This window comes from Medicago sativa, chromosome 7 (assembly GCF_051527215.1).
Source record: "Medicago sativa cultivar Bolivia chromosome 7, Bolivia_mono, whole genome shotgun sequence".
Classification (NCBI taxonomy): domain Eukaryota; kingdom Viridiplantae; phylum Streptophyta; class Magnoliopsida; order Fabales; family Fabaceae; genus Medicago; species Medicago sativa.
Window position 1 is genome coordinate 52,354,975 of NC_140755.1, and position 25,742 is coordinate 52,380,716.

Below are 25,742 nucleotides of genomic sequence, written 5' to 3' on the forward strand. Positions count from 1 at the left end.
TGTTACCTGAGTCATCCTCGAGAGACAAAATCCGATTAACCTTCTTCCTTGCTGTGGCAGAGGCATGAAAATATTTAGTATTACGGTCACCGTATCTATATCAATGAACCTTAGCACGTTGTCTCCAATATGCATCGTCCTGAGAAAGCAGTCTGCTCATTTTCTTCCTTAAATTAACAATTTCGTCTTGGTCGGGGCCTGTGCTACTCAGCCTAACACTTTGGATTTTGCGCCTACATTCTTCAATGTCTGACTTCAGCTTGTTACAATGATCCCTGCTCCATGTTTTCATATCAGCTGCACATTCAGTGAGTCTAGGAATAATCGTATGTGCACTGTGCAAGTGCCATGCATCAGTCACAATTTCTTTAAAACCCGGTTCAGCATACCATGCATTTTCATAACGAAAACCACGCTTGTGGGAATAAGTCCGCTGCATAGGGGTTCTATTCAAAAGGATGGGGTAATGATCGGACGACGGGGCTGCAAGATTCTCTACCGTGGCCATGGGAAAGAGATTGAACCAGCCATTGTTAGCCAAAGCTCTATCAAGTCGTTCCTCCACCGCAGAAGGTGAACCAAGACTTTTAAACCATGTGAACGGGTATCCCTCAACCGGGACATCCACTAAACCGGAATCGAGAACTGCTTGACGAAACCCATTTATCAACCAATTAGGCCGCAAATTCCTTCTTCTTTTTTCACTTGCATCCATAATGTCATTGAAGTCACCGAGAATTCACCAAGGGCCTGAAAAGTTATTAGACAATTGACGAAGGAAATCACATGCAAGTCGTCTGCGTCCCCCTTCAGGGTACCCGTAGTAACCCGTGAGTCTCCACAAGCCATGTATAGGATCAACAACATCAACAGAGATATGATTGTGCGAATAGTTTGCAATTTGACAATTAAAAGAGGAGCGCCAAAATAATGCTAGGCCACCTCCTCTACCAACACGATCAACAGAGAAACAAAAATCGAAACCAAGCAAGAAGCGTAATTCTTCAATTTTATTTCGGTGGACAAGCGTCTCACTTAAATATAAGAGGTCCGGATTAAAGTGCCGAACTAGGTACTTTAAATCTGGAATTGCATTCGGGCTACCCAAACCCCTGCAATTCCAACTTATCAGGCTCATTTTCCTGGACAACTAAACATCTTCATGATCAATCTCTTTTGGAAACAAATTTAGAAATCAGTAGTAGCAACATCCAAACAATTAGAGTTGTGATTGAAATTCCACTACCATGACATCATAAATCAACAATTACCAACCACTCCAAGCAAATCTTGTACTAGTATCAACGGAATTGCACAGAGCACAACAAAGCTAATTGAAAAAAAAAAACAAATTACAGTCCTTGAAACAAAATCGATTAGATTGAGGACAATCAATCGAAACAACCTGACTCCCACTAAAGGACAAAATTAGGAAGGGACCTTAGGAGAGAACTCAATATTATAGATAAACTGACAAACAAAATTGAAAATGAGGAAACTTCAAAGAAGACAATTCATCGAACAGTTTAGAGGCATATATGGAAAATGAGGAAACTTCAAAGAGACAATTCACCAAACAGTTTAGAGGCATATATGGGAAATGAGGAAAGTAAAGAAACCTGAGGAAAGTAAGAATATATATATTCATATATTTTCATCTTTTCCTATACTTATTTTTACTTAAATTGAAATTAATCTAAAATGAAAGATCTAAATTAATCTAAAATGAAGTTCATAAATAAAAATAGTAAACCATCAAATTAATCTTTATCTTTGTAGGACACTCACAAATAATTCTTAGAGATCGGGATATTTCACTGAAATTTCTTACTCCATTAAATTGTCAATTTTGTCCCTATATTTAACCACTTACTATCAGTTAAGTCTTTATATTTTAACAATTTATTATCAATCTAGTCCTTAAGTTTATCCACTTACTACTAAAGTAGTCACTAGTATGTTCTTTGAAGGACTAATATGAACAAAATTTGACAAAATTAAAGATCTTTTAAAATATTCATAAATACAAGTATTGCATCGCGTGCATAATAAGGAGAAAGAGAGTAGTAAAAGTAATAGCTTGCATAGCAAGTAACTAAGATAGTTAGTTATGTTAATATGTTAACTTTTTAAAAAACATTTCATAATGTCCGTAATTTAAAAATGAAAATAAACCCTCCCCCCTTCCCCTCCTAAACCCTCCATCCAAACACACCTTAAGGGAATCATTCCTAATTATGAAATTGGCACATTCCCTCAAAAAAAAAATGAAATTGGCACATAGTTTTTTTTTTTAAAGAGTAAATTGGCACATAGTTTTTTTTTTATAATTATAGTGTTGACATGAATAGTAAAAGGACTAGGAATGGCAATTGGACCCAGACCCAATGGACACCCGCAAAAAATACCCGCAATGGGTAGGGTAAAACCCCGCTTTTATGGGTATGGGCTTGGGTCCGGGTAATTACCCACAAATTTAGATGGGTATGGGTGCGGGTAAGGGCACTATACTACCCAGCCCCGCAACCCGCATATACATAATTATATAATATAATAAATATTTTATTTATTTTTGGTGTACAATTATTTAATTTATTTAGCTATTTAAGAATAAATGTAAACCTAAAAACTAATATGGTAATCGTTTCATCCTTACCTTCATAATCTCACGAGCTACAAATTTATGATTTAAATCAATTTGATGTTTATTTTAGCATGCACTTTTTTATATGTATTTTGAATGTTTTTATTTTAATTTTTGAGGAATATTTTGGATGTTTTTCTTATTTGGTTAAATACTACGATTTCCACTATTTTATAAGTTGCTTTTAAAAAAAATTGGATCATAGTTTTATTTCAATTGTGATACTTTTTATTATCTTTTTATAATTAAAGTGCGGGTAATGGGTACGGGTATGGACACTTAGGTGCCCACAGGGTATGGGGAAGGGCACTAAAGTTGTTACCCACGAGATTACGGGCTCGGGTATGGGCATTTTTTACAAACATGGGTATGGGGAAGGGTACTATAGTACCCTACCCATTGGGTACCCATTGCCATCCCTAAAAAGGACCCCTAATGAAATTTTGGAAAGAGGGCGGATTTTGTTTTTAGATTTTGTTTTTTGTTACAGGTGTTTTGAAAGATATATCTCTACAAAATTACTAATTATAACACAAATATGCATTCTGCAAGAATCCCTAGTTTCCCATGATATAGGATCAAACAAAAAGTCACTAAGGTAGGAGAGACGATGAAAATACTAAACACGGGAAATGTTGGGGAAAAAGATGGAAAACTTATAAAGCAAATTAAAAAAAAAAATGCTAGTTCAAATGTTCTTGGATATTGGAGATGTCTCTAATCTTAGGATTTTGAATTTAAAATAAATATTGAATGTCTACTCTCGTATATCATTGGTAAAAAACTAAATAAGGGAACACCACGTTCCAATGTCTATTTCTTCTTTTAGTATTGTCATTGTAGTCTCCACGATTTAGGTATGCTAAGATGAATTTCCTTGTTACATTTGTGTATTAATGGAAAACGGGTATAACTCAAAGTGTATTAATGGAAAATGCTAAGATGAATTTCCTTGTTACATTTGTGTATTAATGAAAAACGGGTATGACTCAAAGTGTATTAATGGAAAATGTGTATAACTCAAATGCTTAAATATGTCTTTCGTCTCTGCAAATATAAATCATTTGAATTTTTGTCCATGGAGTTATTAATCCTTCAATTTTGCCATTGCAAATATTAATCATTTGAAAAATGGTCCTAATTACATCTGATTAGTAACTTCAGGGACGAAAATTCAAATGACCTATATTTGCAGGGACGAAAGACCTATTTAAGCCAACCACCTCGCCCAATCATCACTTGCCACATGGCCACCACGTCGCTAATGACAACCCACCTCAGCAAAAATCCTAATTAGGACCAAAATTCAAATGATTAAATTTTGCAGTGGCAGATTGGAAGGATCAGTAACTTCAGGGACAAAAATTCAAATGATCTATATTTGCAGGGACGAACGACCTATTTATGTGCAAATGGAGGATGCTGGTCTCCGCATGCCATCTCTCTGATAAGGCGGTGATGAGGCCATAACTGTTGTTCTCGTACCCAGTCGGAACATTTTATCTGCAATTTCTTATTCGAACTTGGTACACCACATTCCTCCTTCCTTTGTGTGTTTATTTGAGTATGAGTTGGCTACTACATCAATAAAAAATTTCTTTTTTGAATATATACTATAAAGAGATCAATTTATTACATCAATATAAGTCACTACATTTAATAACTCATTATAAACATTAAATTTTACCATTTCAACAGTTTTTTTTTTTTTGAAGAAGCTAATTAAATTAACCCACATAAATTGGCACCAGAGAGAATCGAACCTGAGACCTAGAGGAGGAGCACACTCCCAAGTCCCAAACCAATACCACTAGGCCAACGCAAGCGGGTTTTCAATGGTTAAATTCAAAGTTCTTATCGAGCACAATATCTCTACAAATTTTAAATTTCAACTTATTTAGTTAACAAATTTAATTTTTAACTCTGTTCTGGACCGACCCAAAAGATCTTTGGCCCATTAACTTAGGCCCAATATCTTCTAAAGCCCAAACTCCACGTTTGGCAACATTGCTTGCAACATACCCCCTCCCCACGAGGGGGGTTCACAATGCAAACGAGACCGGTTCAAAAGAACTCCAACGTCTCTTTGCACATTCTGCACGTTCCCGCAATAAAATCTCTGGCGGTTACACTTCCCACGATTTCGTAACCGCCAGAGCCAGGTGTGCCACCACAACGGCTCTGCATCCCTCCACCTCTATAAATAGGGGATTCAATGCAGTCCCCAAGGTAGAACTCTTTTCTTCCTCTCAAACCCTCACTCTCTGAATCTCTACTGACTTGAGAGTCGGAGTGCCTACAGGTACACACCCCCATCCGCTCCGAGAAGCATTCCAACACATTCAACCACCGTATTCAAAGCACCGGTAGTCACCTTCTGATCTGGTACGATCAGTGGCGCCGTCTGTGGGAAATACATAAGCTCCCCCGTTTTTATACTCCTAAAAACTAGAGTTTTCAATAAAAAACTACCATGACTACCAACGGTGCTCATTCCCAGTTACGAAGTGAGGTCCACGTCCTTCAACAGGATGGCATGACTTCTACACCTTTACCTGTGGAAACAAACAGGGAGGAACCAACTCACATTATTCCTCTCCAACAAAGGCCTCTACAAGGTCCCCCCGACCTACGGAGACACCCGAGGATGCCACACAAACCAGTGTCCTCGTCGGCAACTTGATCCGCACGGTTCAACGACAGACGTCGTTAATCGAGGAACAGAACCGGCACTTGATAGATCTAGAGCAGGCGCGTCACATCGTCCCCACCAGGCGAACTCCTTCCCCAACACATAGCAGAAGGGGAACAAGCCCTCACAGGCCCCGTTCTAGATCCCCTTGGCGTTCCACCAGCATCAGATCTCCGAGCTACACCAGGAGGTCATCAAGGAGGTCGCCAAAACGATCTCCTCCCAGGCGATCTCCATCCAGACGATCTCCCCCGAGGAGATCTCCTCCGAGAAGATCCCCGCCTAGACAAAACAGGCGCTCTTGGTCTCCCTCCGGGTCCGAGGACACTCGCGATGCTCGCTACGACCGTAACACTTACCGTCCGTTCACATGACGCATCCGAGAAGCTCCTATCCCTCGCGGACTGGAGAAACCTCCGCAAATGGACTCATACGATGGGACGACTGATCCAGACGAGCACATTGAGAACATCAAAGCGGTTTTCACTTACAGGTCGGTGTTAGGCGCTGTCAAATGTAAACTCTTCGTCACCACTCTGAGACGAGGAGCGGTCACTTGCTTTAAGAACTTAAGGAGAAACTCCATCAACTCATGGAGCGACCTCTGCAACGAGTTCACAACCCACTTCACAGCTTCAAGGATGCAACCAAAAACGGTCGCATCCCTTGAAGCCATTGTTCAAGGAAGGAGCGAACCCTTCTGAGACAACATCGAGAGGTTCAACAAAGAAGTTGTCCAGGTACGAGGTGCCAATAAGACAATGAAATTGTATCTCATCGCCAAGGGTCTGCGCGAGGACACCGATGTCAAGAAGGCTGTCCGCTTGGATCGCCCAAGGACTCTCAACGAGTTCCAAGCGATCCCCAAGATCTACACCACCTTTAAGGAGGAGATGTATGCAGACCGCCTCAATAAATACCGGAAGGAGGAGCCTGCAGCTGAATCCTCCAAAAAGCCCTTCCATGAGAAAAAGAAGGAAGGCAAAGTTGCTGGAGAAAGCAAGAGGCCCAACGGTAACTTCACCGAGTACACTCCATTGGCCATGTCAAGGGAGAAAATCCTCACCGAGATCGCCGTAGCCGATCTGGCAGAAGTTGGCATCAAGCAACCAAAGGCTCCATCTCAGGAGAGGAAAGGAATCGACAAGACGAAGTACTGCTGATTCCACAAATGCCACGGCTACACCACCGATGAATGCATCCATCTGAAGGATGCCATTGAGCTACTCATTCAGAGAGGTCAGCTCAAATAGTTCGTCAAGTACCCGGAGGCGGAAAGAAAGACCGTTGAACTCATCAGTGACAGTTTTGAACCGGGCAAAACCATCGCCATGTCCGTGGAATATCTCGGGGATTTCTGACAACGTGGAAATCACCCCCTACTCATGCACTTGGGAAAAGTTTCCCACCGCCAACGTTATCACCGGAGGGGCGCTGAACATTTCCATGGGAAGCATGAAGAGGAAATTTGAGGCGCTCATGAGCGTCAATACCATGGCTCCCTCCTATCGCGGAGGAAGGCCACCTCCGGCGTTCTATGATTCCGAACTACCTGGTGGGGCTTTAAATTTCGCCATTCCTTTGCTCGTGCGAGCATCGATGGCCAATGTTGACGTCCGACGAGTCCTGATTGACACAGGGGCCTCGTGCGACATCATGTACACCAGCCTGTTCAAAACTCTTCAACTAACGGAGAAAAACCTTTTTCCCTACGTTGGGGACGAACTCTATGGCTTTAACGGCTCATCTAGTCAGCCATGGGAGTACGTGGAACTACTGGTCACCTTCGGCGAAAGGAGGCCAAGAAAACAATAAAAGTCCCATTCTTGGTGATCGACTGCCCTACTCTCTACAATTGCATTACAGGGAGAACCGGGCTTGCCCAACTAGGGGCCGCATGTTCAACCACTCACCTGAAGTTGAAATACCATGCGAAGGAGGGCATCATAGCCTCTCTCAACGGAGATATCGAAGCTGCAATAAGATGTTTCCTCCAAGCCAACAAATCCCAGAGCTCGGTTTCCCAATCCAGCAAACCTGCTGAAGACAAAGGGAAAGCTGATGCGAGCACTCTGGAAGCCAACTTGGTCGAACTTGACCCCAGGTTCACCAAGGAAGGCATGAAGGAACAAAAACGGGAGAAGAAGGTTCCGCTCAACGCGAAACTTCTTAGACCTATTCCCGATGGAGAGTTCGAGCTGGTCCATTTCGGAAGCGACCCCTCGAAAAATTTCAAGATTGGCAAGGATCTCCCCGAACTTGTCAAGAACCAGCTGATCGCCTGTCTCAGGGAGAACGCCGACCTGTTCGCATGGAGCGCGGCCGACATGCCCGGAATCGACCCCAGCATCGCTTGTCACCAGCTGACAGTAGATCCTGGAGTTAGCGCTGTAGCCTAGCGACGTAGAAAACAGTCTCCTGAAAAATCAGAGGCTGCTGAAAAAGTTGTAAAAGACCTTCTAGAGGCAAACTTTATTTCTAAGGCCAAATACACCACCTAGCTCTCCAATGTTGTACTTGTCAAGAAATTTAATGGAAAATGGCGTATGTGTGTTGACTATACCGATCTTAATAGGGCCTGCGCTAAAGACGCATATCCTCTTCCTAACATCGATAAACTCGTAGATAATTCCTCCAGCTACAAACTTTTATCCTTCATGGACGCCTATTCTGGGTACAACCAGATACCCATGGCTGAAGAAGATAAAATGAAAACAGCCTTCATGATTAAATCAGGGAACTATTACTACAACGTAATGCCCCTCGGTCTGCGAAATGCGGGGGCTACTTATCAACGTATGATGAACAAAGTCTATGACAAGACACTTCTGGGCGACATTCTCGAGGTTTACATGGACGACATGATCGTAAAATCCCAACAAGAGGTGGATCATGTCGCCCATCTCAAAAAAGTGTTTGAGCAAACTCGGAAGTACAACATGCGACTCAACCCAGAAAAATGCACCTTTGGAGTCCAAACGGGTATACTCCTTGGTTTCTATCTGACAGAAAGAGGGATCGAGACGAATCCAGACAAATGTCGCGCATTTATTGAGCTTCCAACACCCCACTCCAAGAAGTGCATCCAAACACTCAATGGAATGCTAACTGCCCACTCCAGATTCGTAGCTATGTCCGCTCAACACGCACTTCCTTTCTTCAAACTCTTGAGGAAAGACACAAAGTTCGATTGGACAGAGGAATGCGAGAATGCTCTGAGGCACCTCAAAGACACCCTAGCAGCACCGCCCGTACTCTCCCGACCCGACCAAGGTGAAACGCTGTACTTGTACCTATCCGTCTCTTCCGACGCGGTAAGCGCCATGCTCATCAGAGAAACGACGGAAGGGCAAAAGCCAGTCTACTTCACCAGCAAAGCACTGCTGGGTCCAGAGACGAGGTACCAGAGAATCGAAAAGGTAGCTCTCGCACTCCTCACAGCGGCCCGAATGCTGAGGCAGTACTTTCTAGCTCACACGGTGGTGGTCTGGACAGACCAACCCATCAGACAAATCTTGGGCCGCCCAGACGTAGCCGGTCGGGTGATGAAATGGTCACTCGAATTATCCGAGTTCAACATACATTACGAATCCAGAAAGGCACTAAAGGCACAAGTGTTCGCGGACTTTCTCACCGAGATGACTTTACCAGCTGAGTATAGCTCTGAGGAATGGACCGTCTTCGTAGATGGATCATCCAACTCTAAGGGAAGCGGAGCCGGAATAATCGTAGAAGATAACAAAGGTATCGTTTTCGAAATCTCCCTCGCTTTGTCTTTTCCTGTTACCAATAACACTGCAGAGTATGAGGCCTCCTTGGCTGGCTTGCGAACCGCCAAAGACATGGGGGCCCGAAAGGTGAAAATCTTTACCGACTCACAACTCGTGGCTTCCCAAGTCACCGGAGAGTTCCAGGTAAAAGAGGACCACCTCCAAAAGTACAACCAGTTGGTACTAGAGAAAATGAAAGATTTTAAACCGTCGAAGTAACTCACGTTCCTCGCGAACAGAATACTCGGGCGGACATTCTTTCAAAAACTCGCAAGTACACGAACTGCGAACGGAAACAAAACAGTAATACAGGAGGATCTTAGTGAACCAAGCATACAGGATAGAGGAACTCTACCTCAAGAGATCAATACGATCATCGGAATGGAAGACTGGAGGGGACCCATCTCTCGATACATAGAGAATGGGGACCCATCGCAAGAAAAGACGAGGTTGAAGCGAAGGGCTTGCTCATTCACTTTGGTGGAAGGAACCTTATACAAAAGAGAATTCATCATTCCACTAATCAAATGTTTAGGACCTAACGAGACCCAAGAAGTCCTTGCCGACGTTTATGACGGCATATGCGGACAACACCTTGGCGCCCAACCTCTCCGAAAAAGGTCCTATGAGCAGGGTAGTATTGGCCCACCATGATAAAAGACGCCCAAGGTTACGTAAGCCTCTGCGATAAATGCCAGCGACATGGGGACATGCATCTAGCACCTCCCGCTGAGCTAACATCTTTGGTTTCTCCTTGGCCTGTTGCATGGTGGGGCATCGACCTTCTAGGACCTTTCCCTAATGCCATCGGACAGCTGAAACACCTCGTAGTCGCCATCGACTACTCAACAAAGTGGATCGAAACTGAACCACTAGCTAAAATCACAGCTAAAAACGTACTCCGTTTCTTCAAAAGAAGCATCTTAGCAAGATTCGGAGTGCCAGCTCTGGTCATATCCGACAATGGTACACAGTTCACGGACCAAAGGTTCCAAGACTACCTAAGGAATATCGGCATCAAACAAAGCTTCACCTTCATCGAACACCCTCAAGCCAACGACCTCGCCGAGGCTGCAAACAGGGTCATCTTACGGGGGATACGAAGAAGGCTAGACATGGCCAAAACCCAGTGGACTGAAGAGTTACACGCGGTCCTTTGGGCCTACAGAACTACTCCCTATTCCACGACTGGCGAGTCACCTTTTCGACTCACATACTGGACAGAGGTAGTCTTACCCATTGAGCTAACCGAACTCACATGGTGTACTGACGCCAACACTGACTTCCCTGCCAACACGACAAATCTACGTGAAGACCTCGAATTTGTTGACAAAGTCAGGATCGGAGCAACCTTGCGTGAGGCAGCGCTGAAACAAAAGATAGCCGCTCGCCACAGCAAGAAGGTTATAAAAAGAGAATTCGAAGTGGGCGACCTCGTCCTCCGGCGAAACCAGAAGGATTCTGAAGAAGGGAAACTCGCCGCTAACTAGGACGGCCCCTACAGGATCCGGATGAAGACCGGGACGGGGCCTTACGGACTCGAAGATCTCCACCAAAATGCAATTCCAAGGACTTGGAATGCAGAAAAACTTAAAAAGTATTACACTTAGATGGCAGACAACGCTAATTTACTCTAGTGTACATACTCAGTTCGATGCAACGAACTCTTCGCTCTCAAACGAGCAAATAAACGGAGGAGGAAAGTCGTGCCACTCCAAATCCAAAAAGAAAAAGGATGAGAGAAATTTACACATAAAATTCTCTTACTCCTCAGTATGTACACTTACCGCTGCGACATCACTGCTCGGCATGTTTGGTAGAACCCCAGCTCGCGATGGGTGATTCACGCCTCGGTGCGTTGAACTTGGAATGGTTTCTTCAATTATCCGCTCACATTCAGATAAATGATCTCTTGGATGCGCAATACTTCTAACTAATACTCTGCATAAACAGCTAGAATCCTCCTGCCCCAAACTCTTCCTTGCGAATCAACGCAAAGGTAAAACTTTTCACACAAAAGAACTAACTACTTGGGAAGAAAGGGGAAAAACTTTGATTTCATCGAGTCAAAGCAGCAAAAAGCCAGGCGGGCATGCTAAACTCTCCAGTCATTAAATCACTTCGTCGAAGTAATGACTGCGGGGGGTAGTCCATCCTGCCACAACAAAACGAATCTCGTCTTAAAAGCTTCGCATTTCGAAAGCGAACAACAATACAAGTCGAACAATTAAGAGTATACGAATTATTGCAGTCTGACACACAAGATAGATAATTCACTCTCAATAAATGCTTCAAACAGTGTTAAAAAGCCTCACACAACGAGCAATCAAATTCCAAACATTATACTTGAAAGTAAAACATACATTTCAGACAAGTGTAATTGAGAATGAAGCAATTATATTATAAAAGTGCTAAAACCACGAAGGGCGCACAATGTCATTACAAGCATAATTGTTGAAGAAATTAAATACAAGGCCTCATCAGGCCTGGGCTTCATCAACATACCCACTATCTTCCTCGGGATCGGGGGTAGGAGTGATCACCCCATCTTCCACTTCACTGAGGGGATGAATTCCTTCGACGTTCAGCTCGATGCCCGGGTTCACCACCTTCAGCTGAGCCACCGCCCGATCAAAACCAAGCTTGACGGCGTCCGCCAAGCTTCCTTCCAGCTCACCAATCCGGTCCACAAGACCAGCACGCCGCAGGACAGCAAGGTCTTCCGCCTCATCCTCTCCAGGGAGGTCCGCCTTCTTCAGAGCTTCCTCCAAAGACGCCTTCTCCTCAACCAGCTACCGGGAGGAATCAGTTGCTTGCTCGAGAGCAACCTGAGCCCCAGACAACTGCTCCTTTAAAGAAGCAAGTTGACGGTCATGCTCATCCGCAACTGACCTCTTGCTCCTTTGATCCTCCTCGAGGGCGGCCACCCTAGCGGTCAAAGCGTCCCTTTCCTGCACCAAAGCATCGACCCGAACTTCACTCTCCAACGAAGCATTGTTCAGGGCGGCAGCGACCTCCAAAGCCTTCATAGTAGCAATAACCCGATCAGTTATCGCCTTACTCCGGCCAGCTGGACCCAGGTCCTGAATGATCTTCAGCTCGGGGTCATCCAAGAAAAGGGTCGACTGTGGGCCGCACAGCTCCGGCTCGGACCATACTTTTAGAAGCTGGAGGAAGTCCCCACTTTTAGAACGGACAAGAACGGCCTTGATCGGAGTGAGTAGGTCCTCGGAAGGCATCCTCACCCTCTGCTTCTTCGCAGAATCCTGCACCAACTCCTCAGAAGGCTCCTCGCCTTCCAAGGCCACCACAGGACTAGAAGACGAGCCAGGAGTAGAACCGGCAATAAGATGCTCCAGAGATTGAACATTTTTTCGCTTCTTCTTGGCTGATATCTTCTTGCCCGCTGCATTCACGAGAGCCCGCAAATCTTTCATTTTTCCTGCAACACAAAGAAAAGGGAATTTTGTCAGTTTGGGGGAACAAAACAAGAATATGGCAATAAGGCAATCACAAGAAAGACATAAAGAAAGTAAACTACCAAGGCAGGCTTCGAAATCCTCAGAAGTCATGGGTGTTGATGAGGCGGGGCTCTGTTACTGGAGTCCCATCCGCACTCATCAAAGGATTCCCCCGCCTATCAGTCATAACCCCCTGCGGAAGAGACTCAATGAAAGCCCAAAGTTATTGACGCAAGCTTTTCTCTTCATCAGTCAGATTGGAAACAGTACGACCGAAATCCCTTGGTTCGTAGAAAAAATGATCTTGAGACCAGCATAAATGAAAGAAAGGACGACGTTCGTGAACGCCATCCTCCGCGACCTCTAAAAGGTTATCCAGAGCAGCCACACTCTTTGGTCGGACCAGAAAGAAGCGTTCTTTGAAACTACGAACCTTTTCGGCAAAGATCTCAAACATCTTCTGGGTCTGACGGAAAGAAACCCAATCCGCGCCCCGTTACACGGTGAAGAAGGAGAAGAAGACATTTTTGGAGGCAGGGATGCGAAGATAATCGCATAATAACTCAAAGGTCCTCACAAAGGCGTAGGAGTTGGGATGGATCTGGGCGGGAGATAGTTTGGTCTAATGAAGCACGTCCCGCTGGAAGTTAGAGAAAGGGAGCCGGAAACCCATGTCTTTGAAAACCACTTCATACATGGGAAAGACATAGTTTTCATACTCCGAACACACCCTGTCAGACGTGCTCGGCAGAACCAGCTCCCAATCTCCCACTTCTCCGGTGGTACCAAAGGGGGCTTCACCCACGCCATCAGTAGCAAAAACAGACTCCGTTTCTAAAGGCTCCTCTCCGGGCCGCGAAACAGCAGACGCGACAACTCCCTCGTTTGCCATGATAGACCTGAAAAAGCAAGGGAAAAAGTGAATCCAACAGCCAGATCCACCCTTCCTTCACCCATCAGGTCGGTCACGGCAAGGAAGGGATCAAAACGCTACCACTAGAAAACAAGAGGAAACTACGGGCTCGAGTCACACATCGGGAAGACCTACTCCCGGTGAACAGACCCGAAAACTTATGGATGAAGCCTAAGCCTATCGCCAAAGTTTCTTCTAAACACTAGTAGAAAACAGACAACAAATATTTTCAAACTCTTTCTGATGCACGGTGGAAACCACCGTAACCAATGACGGTAACCACCGAGTCAGAAACACTTTTTGCCCTAAGGGCATGCATCCCTATGGTTTCTAAAAATGAACAGAAACTAAGGAAATTACAAACACGAAAGCAAAGAGAAGAAATCATCAGAATGGTACCTGTTACGATGGACGGTTTGGACTTGAAGTAGAAAGTTGAAAGACTGGAAAGATTTTGCCTTTGAGAAACTCCGGAGAAAACTTCTAAACTCTCTGAGAAAATGAAACGAAGTAATATTCCAAACAACGTTTGGGCTATTTATACTCGTTTCATAAACCACTCAAAAGTCTCGGCTTTCTATCCAATACAGCCTTTCACATACAACTCTACTTCCCTGTAGCATTCCTACGGTCCAGATCTGATCAAACCATTCATCCAAGGGCCTTGATTTTTGGTAGCGGTTCATGGAACGTCAGGATTGAATCAACGGTTATGATGACACCTCGGAAACACAAACCGAGAACACTCTACAGACTATAGGTACTCAAGTACTATAATAGCTTTTACACGTGTCATACTGAAGCCAAAGGTCACGTCTCTTCAATTCCTCCCTCGAAACGGGAGCATTAATTGCGGAATGACATTCGACCAAACTCTCTAGCGAGGGAATCTTTCCGTCCAGTCCTCCGTTCCGAACATTAGGATGTCGAGCATGACTCATCAAAACTGGCGAATTCATTCAAGCACAGGGCGAACAGGGCTGGGGAAAAACGAGTCTGCTCGTCTAACCCTCTTAACGCTCTGGGCCACCCTCGCAAAGTACCTTCTGAATCAAAAAAGTCTCCAAGTCTGGCAAGCAAGATTCTCTTTACCCTCTAACGGGAAAGATGCTCGACAAAAAATATCCTCCAGCGGTCGGTTACCAATGAACAAACGCCTGCACTTAAGTCATCACTTTTAGTCAAGAGCAACGACTTGGGGGGCTACTGTTCTGGACCGACCCAAAAGATCTTTGCCCCATTAACTTAGGCCCAATATCTTCTAAAGCCCAAACTCCACGTTTGGCAACATTGCTTACAACATACCCTTCCCCGCGAGGGGGGTGCACGAAGCAAACGAGACCGGTTCAAAAGAACTCCAACGTCTCTTTGCACATTCTGCACGTTCCCGCAATAAAATCTCTGGCGGTTACACTTCCCACGATTTCGTAACCGCCAGAGCTAGGTGTGCCACCACAACGGCTCTGCAGCCCTCCACCTCTATAAATAGGGGACTCAATGCAGTCCCCAAGGTAGAACTCTTTCTTCCTCTCAAACCCTCACTCTCTGAATCTCTACTGACTTCAGCGTCGGAGTGCCTGCAGGTACACACCCCCCATCCGCTCCGAGAAGCATTCCAACACATTCAACCACCGTATTCAAAGCACCGGTAGTCACCTTCTTATCAGGTACGATCAAACTCGAATTCAAGTTATTTTATTCATGAATTAAATTTAACAAATTAGTTGTCTAATCAAATTTCGGACTATATTCAAATGACTCGCTTCATTTTTTTAGTGAGAAAATTAACTTGGTTCATGTTGTCCATAAAAATCACATATTCTAAGTGAGAGAGGAAAAAATGAGTAGAATAAATAATTAAGAAAAAGAAAAGTGTTGTGAGTTCATGATAGTATCCATGAAACTCTTTGATCTAATGATCAATATTACTCATGCACGGTGATAGACATGACAAGTTCTCCCACCGTAGCAGGGAAAAAGTAGTGTTGAAAATAGTTGATTTAGGAAGTTTGTTACCTTGACTATTTCTTTTCTTTCTATATGGTGTGCTACTCCTTTTTTATTTTGCGTTTATACATAGTTGATTTAGGAAGTTAGTTACCTTAGTGAAAGAAAAAAAAAGTAGTCAGTTACTTATATTTTTGTTGTTTGGCTCCTCTAGAGATTAAAGAAGGAAATGTTGAAATAAAGATTTCAATAATAGAGAGCTTAAAACTTGAATAATAACAATGTTATGTGGACCAAAATAGAAGTACATGATGCAATAAATACATGCATATTCCCCATTCTTTCATCACCAGGATCAACCAGTGGTATTTGAAGTACTTGTATCATCACAAATATTAAATTAATTAAAGAAAAAGGTAAAAAAATATACACACCCTGTTTTTTGTCAAAATATACACAACCATTTTTTTTGTCAAGTAGCCTAATGGTTAGAACTCACCTTTTTTTAAAGAGAATAAGTGGGGTGTATGGGGTTCGAACCCCGACCCCTGCATATAATAATGTATGTCCTTGCCGACTGAGATATGCTCACCGGTACATATACACACCCATTTTACTAGCGCTCATACACACAAACCCAACCATGCATAATAGAATCTTAAAAGTGAAACGATGTACTTGTGATTGTGTCTGTTTATGTAAGTAAACAACAAAATTAATCGCCATAACTTTGTAAAGTACTACAAAATCTATCTTGCAAAAGTTTGATTTTTTTTTTGGTCGTGTTTTGTACGTTATAAAAATCTATCTTGCAAAAGTTTAATTTTTTTTTAACAAATGATGAATTAAATATGAAGTTATAAGATTTAATTCACCTTTAATACATTTAGCAAAAATGTTAAATAAATAAAAGTCTTCATCTGTATGCACAAAACGACCATGAATTTGAAGAAAGTGATCCCGACTAACAGATGACCAGACTTCCACTTCCAAGGTGTCCCACAAAATCAAAATCCCCCCAGAGGCCCCCACTGATGGGCTGTAACATCCAAGACTGCTTTTAGGATTGCCGACTAACCCCACAAACCAACACGAGTCTTTTCAGCGTGTTTTGTCCTCACTCGCACGCTTACCGGGAAACTTCCCAGTAGGTCACCCATCCCAAAATTGCTCCAAGTCAAGCACGCTTAACTGTGGAGTTCTTATGGAATACGCTTAACTGTGGAGTTCTTATGGAATGAGCTACCGAAAAGAAGATGCATCTTGTTGATATGGGTAGTACCTAACAATTCTTATAAGCCTTCCTTCAACCATGTAGTCCCATACCTACACGGCCTCTGGATCCCTCTCATTCCGATGTGATTCGGTTCCTCTTATTAACGTGGGGTCATCCTTACGGATAGTGCCCGTTCCAACTGGCGGGAACCTTTCATATCCAACTGGCGGGATATCGAAAGCCACGTCGTGGGTGTTACATGCCCACCAGCTTCCGCTTGGTTCGTCCCCGAACCACACCGTACTGGGAGAGGTCTGCTCTGATACCATTTTGTAACATCCCAGACTACTTTTAGGATTGCCGACTAACCCCACAAACCAACACGAGTCTTTTCAGCGTGTTTTGTCCTCACTCGCACGCTTACCGGGAAACTTCCCAGTAGGTCACCCATCCCAAAATTTCTCCAAGTCAAGCACGCTTAACTGTGGAGTTCTTATGGAATGAGCTACCGAAAAGAAGATGCATCTTGTTGATATGGGTAGTACCTAACAATTCTTATAAGCCTTCCTTCAACCATGTAGTCCTATACCTACACGGCCTCTGGATCCCTCTCATTCCGATGTGATTCGGTTCCTCTTATTAACGTGGGGTCATCCTTACGGATAGTGCCCGTTCCAACTGGCGGGAACCTTTCGTATCCAACTGGCGGGATATCGAAAGCCACGTCGTGGGTGTTACATGGGCGATACGAGAATGCATGGCTCGAGTCACCCCACAAAGAGTTACACATAGAATCATCACACACGGCTAAGAACCATCTTCTGAGGCGTGGCATAATCAATGGTGAAGTAGTTGATTGTGTTTCAGGGTGTGGTATGACAGAGACCGCATCACATTTATTTATTCACTGCGCCACTTTTGGTTCATTATGGTATCACATCAGGTCTTGGATCGGAATGTCAGGTGTCGACCCCCTTAATATTGATGACCATTTCATTCAGTTTACTCACTCTACAGGTCACTCAAAGGCTCGTCAATCATTTCTTCAACTTATTTGGCTACTTTGTGTTTGGATGGTTTGGAATGAACGTAATAATAGACTTTATAATAATATCCAAACCACCGTAGAACAACTAGCTGATAAAGTAAGATTTCATTCTTTATGGTGGCTTAAAGCTAACAAAGCCAACTTTATGTACGGTACTCAAAGATGGTGGTCAGACCCTTTATTATGTCTGGGTATTGACTGAACTTGGCTTTGTCTCTTCATTGTATGTCTGACTGTTTTTAGGGGTGGCACTTTTAGTACATCTTGTACTTAGGTGTTTCACTGCCATTGTTAATATATCCCATTTTTATGTCTTCAAAAAAAAAATTTGTTAAAAAAATTCAAATTTTTTGTAAAAGAGATTTTTATGATATTATAAACATTAATTAAAAATTATGAAGTATACATTGTTCACCGATAAGAGCAACAAACACGTCGAGTTGTTATATCTTGAGACAATACAAAAGACCTTTTACCTTCATCGTATATTTGGGAGGCTACAATTATCAGGAAAAATCATTGGGGATACGTGACACTGCTTCAGGTAACAATTTATATTTCTTATGTTTGTGTTTCTAATTTTTTTGAGGGGATTGTGAGGTTTCTAAAAAAATTGCTTGGATCCGTTGGGATTCAATATGTTTATCTGTGGATCGTGGTGGTTTGGGGGTTAGAAGGTTAGGAGAATTTAATTTATCTTTGTTAGGGAAGTGGTGTTGGAGGATGTTGGTTGAGAAGGAGGGGTTGTGGTACCGTGTGCTTAAGGCACGTTATGGGGAGGATGGAGGGCGTGTTCAGGATGGGGGCAGAAATGCTTCCTCGTGGTGGCGTATGATGTGTCGCGGAGGGAGGGGATAGGGTCGGGTGTGGGGAGCTGGTTTGATGATAATATTAGGAGGGTGGTTGGTAATGGTCGGAACACGTTCTTTTTGACTGATAATTGGCTGGGTGGAGCTCCTTTAAAGCTGTAGTTCAATCGTTTATTTGAGTTGTCAGTGCATAAGGATTGTTCGGTAGAGGATATGGCGAGTTTAGGGTGGATGGTTGGGGGTAATGCGTGGAGATGGAGGATACGGTTGTTGGCTTGGGAGGAGGAAAGCGTGAGGGAGTGTTCTGCTTTGTTGGTTAACATTGTTTTGCAGGATAATTTACAGGATTCTTGGCGTGGCTTCTTGATCCTAGTCATGGCTATACGGTTCACGGAACGTATCGTTATCTCACAACTTATGATGAACCGATGCCTGCTGGTGTTTATAACAATGTATGGGATAAGCTGATTCCTTCTAAAGTATCTCTCTTTGCTTGGCGACTATTACAAGATAGGATTGCAACAAGATCAAATTTGGTGTCTAGACATACTGATAGTTTCTGTGTCGGTGGGTGCGGTGATATGGAAACGGCGGAGCATCTATTTATTGGTTGCAATTTGTTTGGCAGTGTTTGGTACCTTATTTGTCTTCAGCTTGGTATTTCTTTTGTGTGTCCAGGGTCATTACAAGATCACTTTTATCAGTTTATTCATATGGCGGGTATGCCAAGATCCTCTCATTGTTACTTTAAGATTATTTGGCTAGCATCTACATGGGCAATATGGAAGGTTAGAAACAATTGTGTCTTCAAAAATGCGGTGATTGATCCTTACAGGATACTTGAAAACGTGAAGTTGGATTCATTTTTATGGTTATCTTCGAATGTTGTTCCTATTTCTTTTGGTTTTCATGACTGGTAGAGACGCCCCATTCTTTGTATGGGTGTCATGTAACTGTTTTTGTTCATTTTCTTTTTTCTGGTGGATGCACCTTTGATAGGTGTTGTTTTGCTGTATCATACTTTGGGTGATTCATCACTTTGAGTACACCTTGTGCGGGGTGAATCACTTAGCTTTTGAGCAAAATATTTCATTTTGATTTGTTCAAAAAAAAAAACTTTATGTTTCTTATTCTAACATGTAAATATAATTGGTTTTTTTTTTCAAACATGGTTTATGGATCATTTCAAACATTTATATCCATTTAAGGATAATCGACATTATACCCCAACATGCCAAACGCTACCCGGTTCATATTAAAAAAAAATTGAATTCTTCGTGCAATCGCAAAAACTTATGTTTCATAATTTTATCATCAATTCTCAATTGTATACAATTTACAATAATGTGTATTATTTCTCAAATCCTTCGTTGAGAGGTATAAAGGATTAAATCCCTTTAAGAAATAGAGATTTTGATTGTTATATAAGTCACGCAAAGGGCCCTTAACTATTGAGGGGATCTATAGAAGGAATTATACTTTTACCACTAAACTATATCCACCATAATACCATTATTATACCTTTTTTTTTAAGGGGTATCACTTTTATACACTAGCGTTCAGATGTGCATTCGTTTGTCTGCCTTTTCTACTATATGTGTATATTCGACTATGTTTCGTTGTATAAATTAATATATAATATGTCATTCACAAATATAATTTATTTAATACCATGTAGAAGAGTTTAAAATCATGATGAATAGAGATGGACACTTGAATTTATCTCTAGAAAAAATGTTATTGGGATAGTTGAGTCTTCGTCCATATTTTGCCTTCAACACTTCTTTTCACAAAGCCTTGTCATCGCGTAACAAATGTCATTTCCATTTCGATTGAAGAGCAATATTTTTTTTTTAAGATCTTTGATGTCCAACAAATCCTAATAGTGTGTTTGAATAGGGAATGTTTAGAGGCAATATAATTTTTTGAGGGAATTTAAATAATTTTAAGTAAATTCTATTGTTCGGATAATAATTTGGAGAATTTTTAAAATGATGAAAATTTATGAAGTGTTTTGCCCAAGTTAAATTTAGAGGATTTCAAATAACACCTAATAGTGTGTTAAAATGACACCTAAATTTAGAGGATTCCTAATAGTGTGTTAAAATGATTTCAAATTTAAGAAGTGTTTTGGCCAAGTTAAATTTAGGGAATCCTTATGATTTTTTTTCAAAATTTACATTTTAATCCTCGGCTTTTTCAAAATTTTCAAAAATTACAAGTTGACGCCTAATTTTTAAAAAAATTATAAATTGATCCCTCAAAAATTTTAAGAAATACAAATTGGCCCTTAAAATTTTCAAAAATTGCAAACTGGCCCCAATTTTTTAATTTTCAAAGTTGACCCAAAAATTGCAATAGCCCAAAAATAATAACAATGGGATTATATAGCATTCTATCCAAACAAAAACATTTAAAAATGAAGTCGAATAATTTGAATTGCTTAGAATTTTAATTTCTTTAGACTTTCTCAAATCCTAAGAATTTTTTGATTTGACCCCGTTTCATTAAACATATTTTCTTTAAATGTAACCCATGCATTTCTTCATGTATCTCGGTTCGCTTCCCTTTCAATGAAAAAAATAGCGACACGCAAACAAAAATATATAAGCACCAAAAGACAAGTAAAGAGAAGAATTTCAACAGTAAAATTTCAGACGAAATGTTGAGCAAAGGAGAAAACATATATAAAACATTGAGCAAAGGAGAAGACATATATAAAATAGAAGCAATAGTAGAATCGAAAATAGTTGATTTAGGAAGTTTGTTACCTTGACTATTTCTTTTCTATGTGTGCAACTCCTTTTTTATTTTGCGTTTATACATAAGATAAGATTTCAATAATTGAGCTTAAAACTTGAATAAAAACAATGTTATGTGGTCAAAATAGAAGTACACGATGCAAAACTTGAACATACATGCATATTCCCCATTCTTTCATCACCAGGATCAACCAGTGGAATTTAAAGTATTTGTATCATCACAAAGATTAAATTAATCAAAGAAAAAAGTAAAAATATACACACCAATTTTACTCGCTCATACACACAAACCCAACCATGCATAGTAGAATCTTAAAAGTGCAACGATGTACTTGTGATTGTGTCTTTGTTTATGTGATTTTGCTTGAGTAAACAACAAAATTAGTCTCTATCTTTGTAAAATGCTACAAAATAGGTCAATAAAATTGTGAATATTTCAAAAAGATTTATGATTCTTTTTTTTTTTTGGTCAAGAAAAGATTTATGATTCTATAAAATAGTTAAGTTGATCGATCAATTTGGTCTATATATTTAACAATTTACTTTAAATTTAGCCTTAACATTACTATCACAGGGATTAATGAGTAAAATTAGACCAAGTCAAAGACAATTTTTTTTAAGAATGTAAAAATAATATTCAAATAAGCAATTAGGGGGTTTAATGAGAAAATACAGGGCTCAATGCTTGATTAGGAAGAACTCCAAATTAAGTGGAACACCACATTCCGTTGAAGTAAGAAATGAACAAGAAAATTGTTGTTTCCACTTTTGATTTTACTGAAAAACTCACTCGGCGGTAGTTAACTGTCGAAATTCCTTATGCTGCGGCAGTTAACTGCCGAAATTTTATTTTTTTTAGTGTAAATTCAGTGGCAATTAACTACCGATGGGGGTAAATGTGTAATTTCCAGGTGTTTTATAGTCAAGGCTGAAGTGGGAACAACAAGCTTCAATAAACAACATGTGTGAAACAACACATTAATTCAGTTGAAGTAAGAAATGTTGTTGTCTAATTCTCTTTATGTTGTCTTCTATGACATACAACAAAGAAACACCATAAAAACCATGTACACACACATTAGATACTAACAACAATCAGACACTTAATCTGACATCTTTCTCTTAATAATCCACATTTCAATATAGATCAGACTATAATGTTATAGAGTGGGTATAGAGAAACTACAATAGAATAAACCTCCATATATTTGAATTGAATCCCTTTAACTTATAGGTTTATTTAACCAAATTGCAAATTGTTAAATTGTGGCCACTCCTAAGAGAAACCAACTCCTCTTTCTTAAGATATGGATGGATGATGTGTTTCCCTATACCCACTCCTGAAACTACAATACGATACATCAACAAATCATAACTATTTAAATTTGATATACGGTGTGTTTGGATTGAGGGTTTAAGAGGAGAAGGGATGAGAGGAATTACTTTTATTTTTTAAATTACGAACAATGTAAATTTTATTTTATTTTTTTAAAATAAATTAAGTGTTTTTGAAGTATTACATGAACATTTATCATGTTATTAATTCAATTTTCTAAAAATTATTTTATAAAGTCTGTAATTTTAAAAAGAAAAGTGAAGTCATCTCCTCCCTTCCCCTACTAAACCCTCAATCCAGGGTGTGTTTGGATTGAGGGTTTGGGAGGGGAAGGGAGGAGAGAGTTTAATTTTCTTTTTTAAATTCCAGACTACATAACATGTTTTTCTACATAACATGTTTTTAAAAAATATTTCATAATTTCCGTAATTTAAAAATGAAAAATAAACCCTCCCCCCTTCCCCTCCTAAACCCTCCATCCAAACACACCTTAAGGGAATCATTCCTAATTATGAAATTGGCACATAGTTTTTTTTTTAAAGAATAAATTGGCACATTTTTTTTTTTTATAATTATAGTGTTGACATGAATAGTAAAAGGACCCCTAATGAAATTTAGAAAAGAGGGCAGAATTTATTTTTAGATTTTGTTTTTGTTACAGGTGTTTTGAAAGATATATCTCTACAAAATTACTAATTATAACACAAATATGCATTGTGCAACAATCCGTAGTTTCCTGATCCATTCCCATGATATAGGATCAAACAAAAAGTCACTAAGTAGGAGAGACGATGAAAATACTAAACACGGGAAATGTTGGGAAAAAAGATGGAAAACTTTTTTTTTTTGACAAAATAAAAGATATTCATTCATTCAAATTGAAAGAGTACATCAATATAATGCAAATTCGCTAAAAACAAAAAGGATGAATCTGTGAACAGAATCACAACATCCATGTTAATAGCATAAAACGGCGAAGTACAAATGCCTACACATATGACTATATTTAAATCTTCGGAATAACCATGTTGCCGGATCTGCAACGTGGATGACGGCCAAAGTCATTGATTGGATCTGCACTGGATCGAAGCTGATTTGACAATCTGAAGCGATCAAATACCTGAGAGAAACAATAGACACAAACAACGTCGCACAAAGACGACGAACAACCAACGTCGCTCGAAGACGACGAAATCACAAAATAAAACGAAATAGATGTGAAAATCACTTATTTCAATAAAAGGGAAATAGAAAAATGAGTTAGAGGGGTGATTTTGGGTCAAAAATTGACCCTACATCACCCCTCTTTGGTGGATGAAGGAGAAAAAATTAGGGTTTTTGTGACGGCTCACAGGAGAGAAAGGAAAAAGATTCAAAGTTAATGACTTCTAGATGGAAAACTTATAAAGGAAATTTAAAAAAAAATGCTAGTTCAAACGTTCTTGGATATTGGAGATGTCTCTAATCTTATGATTTTGAATTTAAAATAAATATTGAATGTCAATTCTCGTATATCATTGGTAAAAAACTAAATAAGGAAACACCACATTCCAATGTCTATTTCTTCTTTGAGTACTGTCATTGTAGTCTCCACGATTTAGGTATGCTAAGATGAGTTTCCTTGTTACAGTTGTGTATTAATGGAAAACGGGTATAACTCAAAGTGTATTAATGGAAAATGTGTATAACTCAAAATATAAACAATATAAATTAAAGATCTAAATTAATCTAAAATGAAGTTCATAAATAAAAATAGTAAACCATCAAATTAATCTTTATCTTTGTTGAACACTCACAAATAATTCTTAGAGATCGGGACATTTCACTGAAATTTCTTACTCCATTAAATTGTCAATTTTGTCCCTATATTTAACCACTTACTATCAGTTAACTCTTTATATTTTAACAATTTATTATCAATTTAGTCCTTAAGTTTATCCACTTACTACTAAATTAGTCACTAGTATGTTCTTTGAAGGACTAATATAGTCCTTAAGTTTATTCACTTACTACTAAATTAGTCACTAGTATGTTCTTTGAAGGACTAATATGAACAAAATTTGACAAAATTAAAGATCTTTTGAAATATTCATAAATACATGTATTGCATCGCGGGCATAATAAGGAGAAAGAGATTAGTAAAAGTAATAGCTTGCATAGCAAGTAACTAAGATAGTTAGTTATGATTTGAAGTTACTAAGAATCAATAAGAATTACACTTTTCCACAGGGATGGCAATCGGATCCAGGCCCAATGGACTCCCGCAAAAGTTACCCGCAATGGATAGGGTAAAACCCCGCTATCATGGGTATGGGATTGGGTCCAGGTAATTATCCCCAAATTTGAATGGGTATGTGCGCAGGTAAGGGCACTATACTACCCAGCCCCGCAGCCCGCATATATACTTATTTATATAATATAATAAATACTTTATTATTTTTGGTGTACCATTATTTAATTTATTTAGCTATTTAAGCCTAAAAACTAAACCTAAAATAATATAAAACTTTAGCGACAATTTATTATGACTTGCATCTTATTAATAACATGCAACTGCAATTTTTTAACGCATCACTGATGTAAGGTATATGTTTTTTCTTTCTAGGATATGGAGAACCTAGGCTCGGGAGCTACAAATTTATGATTTAAATCAATTTGATGTTTATTTTAGTATGCACTTTTTTATATGTATTTTGAATGTTTTTATTTTAATTTTCAAGGGTTATTTTGGAATTTTTTTATTTTGTTAAATACTACGATTCGTACTATTTTATTATTTGATTTGAAATTTTTTGGATCATAGTTTTATTTCAATTGTGATGTTTTTTGATTGTCTTTTCATAGTTAAAATGCTGGTAATAAGTGCGAGTATGGACACCTAGATACCCATAAGGTATGGGAAAGGGCACTAAAGTTGTTGCCCACAAGGGTACGAGTTTGGGTACTAGTATTTTTTACAAACGCGGGTATATAATACCCTACCCATTAGGTACCCATTGTCATCCCTACTTTTCCATTCTATTTTTCTTCTCTCATAATAACATGGACCTATTTGAGAGTGCCCTACAAAGATTTAGAGTAATTTTGTGGATTACTAAAAAAAACATGTAGAAGATAAATGAAATAAATAAAGAAATACTGTAG

The 25,742-nt window shown here is 40.2% G+C and overlaps 3 protein-coding genes across 3 annotated transcripts; 1 reads left to right on the forward strand and 2 right to left on the reverse strand.

Annotated features, from left to right (window-relative positions):
* Nucleotides 1-100: 100 nt before the first annotated feature.
* Nucleotides 101-715, reverse strand: LOC146906652 (uncharacterized). The gene has a single exon (XM_085728910.1). The coding sequence runs from the start codon at nt 713-715 to the stop codon at nt 101-103; it is 615 nt and encodes a 204-aa protein (XP_085585036.1).
* A 10,871-nt stretch (nt 716-11,586) lies between these two features.
* On the reverse strand, nt 11,587-12,678 carry LOC146906653 (uncharacterized). Its single transcript, XM_085728911.1, has 3 exons — nt 12,648-12,678; nt 11,935-12,548; nt 11,587-11,883 (listed from the first exon to the last, which is right to left on the reverse strand). Exons 1-3 carry the CDS (start codon nt 12,676-12,678, stop codon nt 11,587-11,589), a joined length of 942 nt encoding a protein of 313 aa, XP_085585037.1.
* Nucleotides 12,679-18,713: 6,035 nt separating this feature from the next.
* On the forward strand, nt 18,714-19,420 carry LOC146906654 (uncharacterized). The gene is made up of 2 exons (XM_085728912.1): nt 18,714-18,741; nt 18,846-19,420. The coding sequence occupies exons 1-2, from the start codon at nt 18,714-18,716 to the stop codon at nt 19,418-19,420; spliced, it is 603 nt and encodes a 200-aa protein (XP_085585038.1).
* Nucleotides 19,421-25,742: the final 6,322 nt, after the last annotated feature.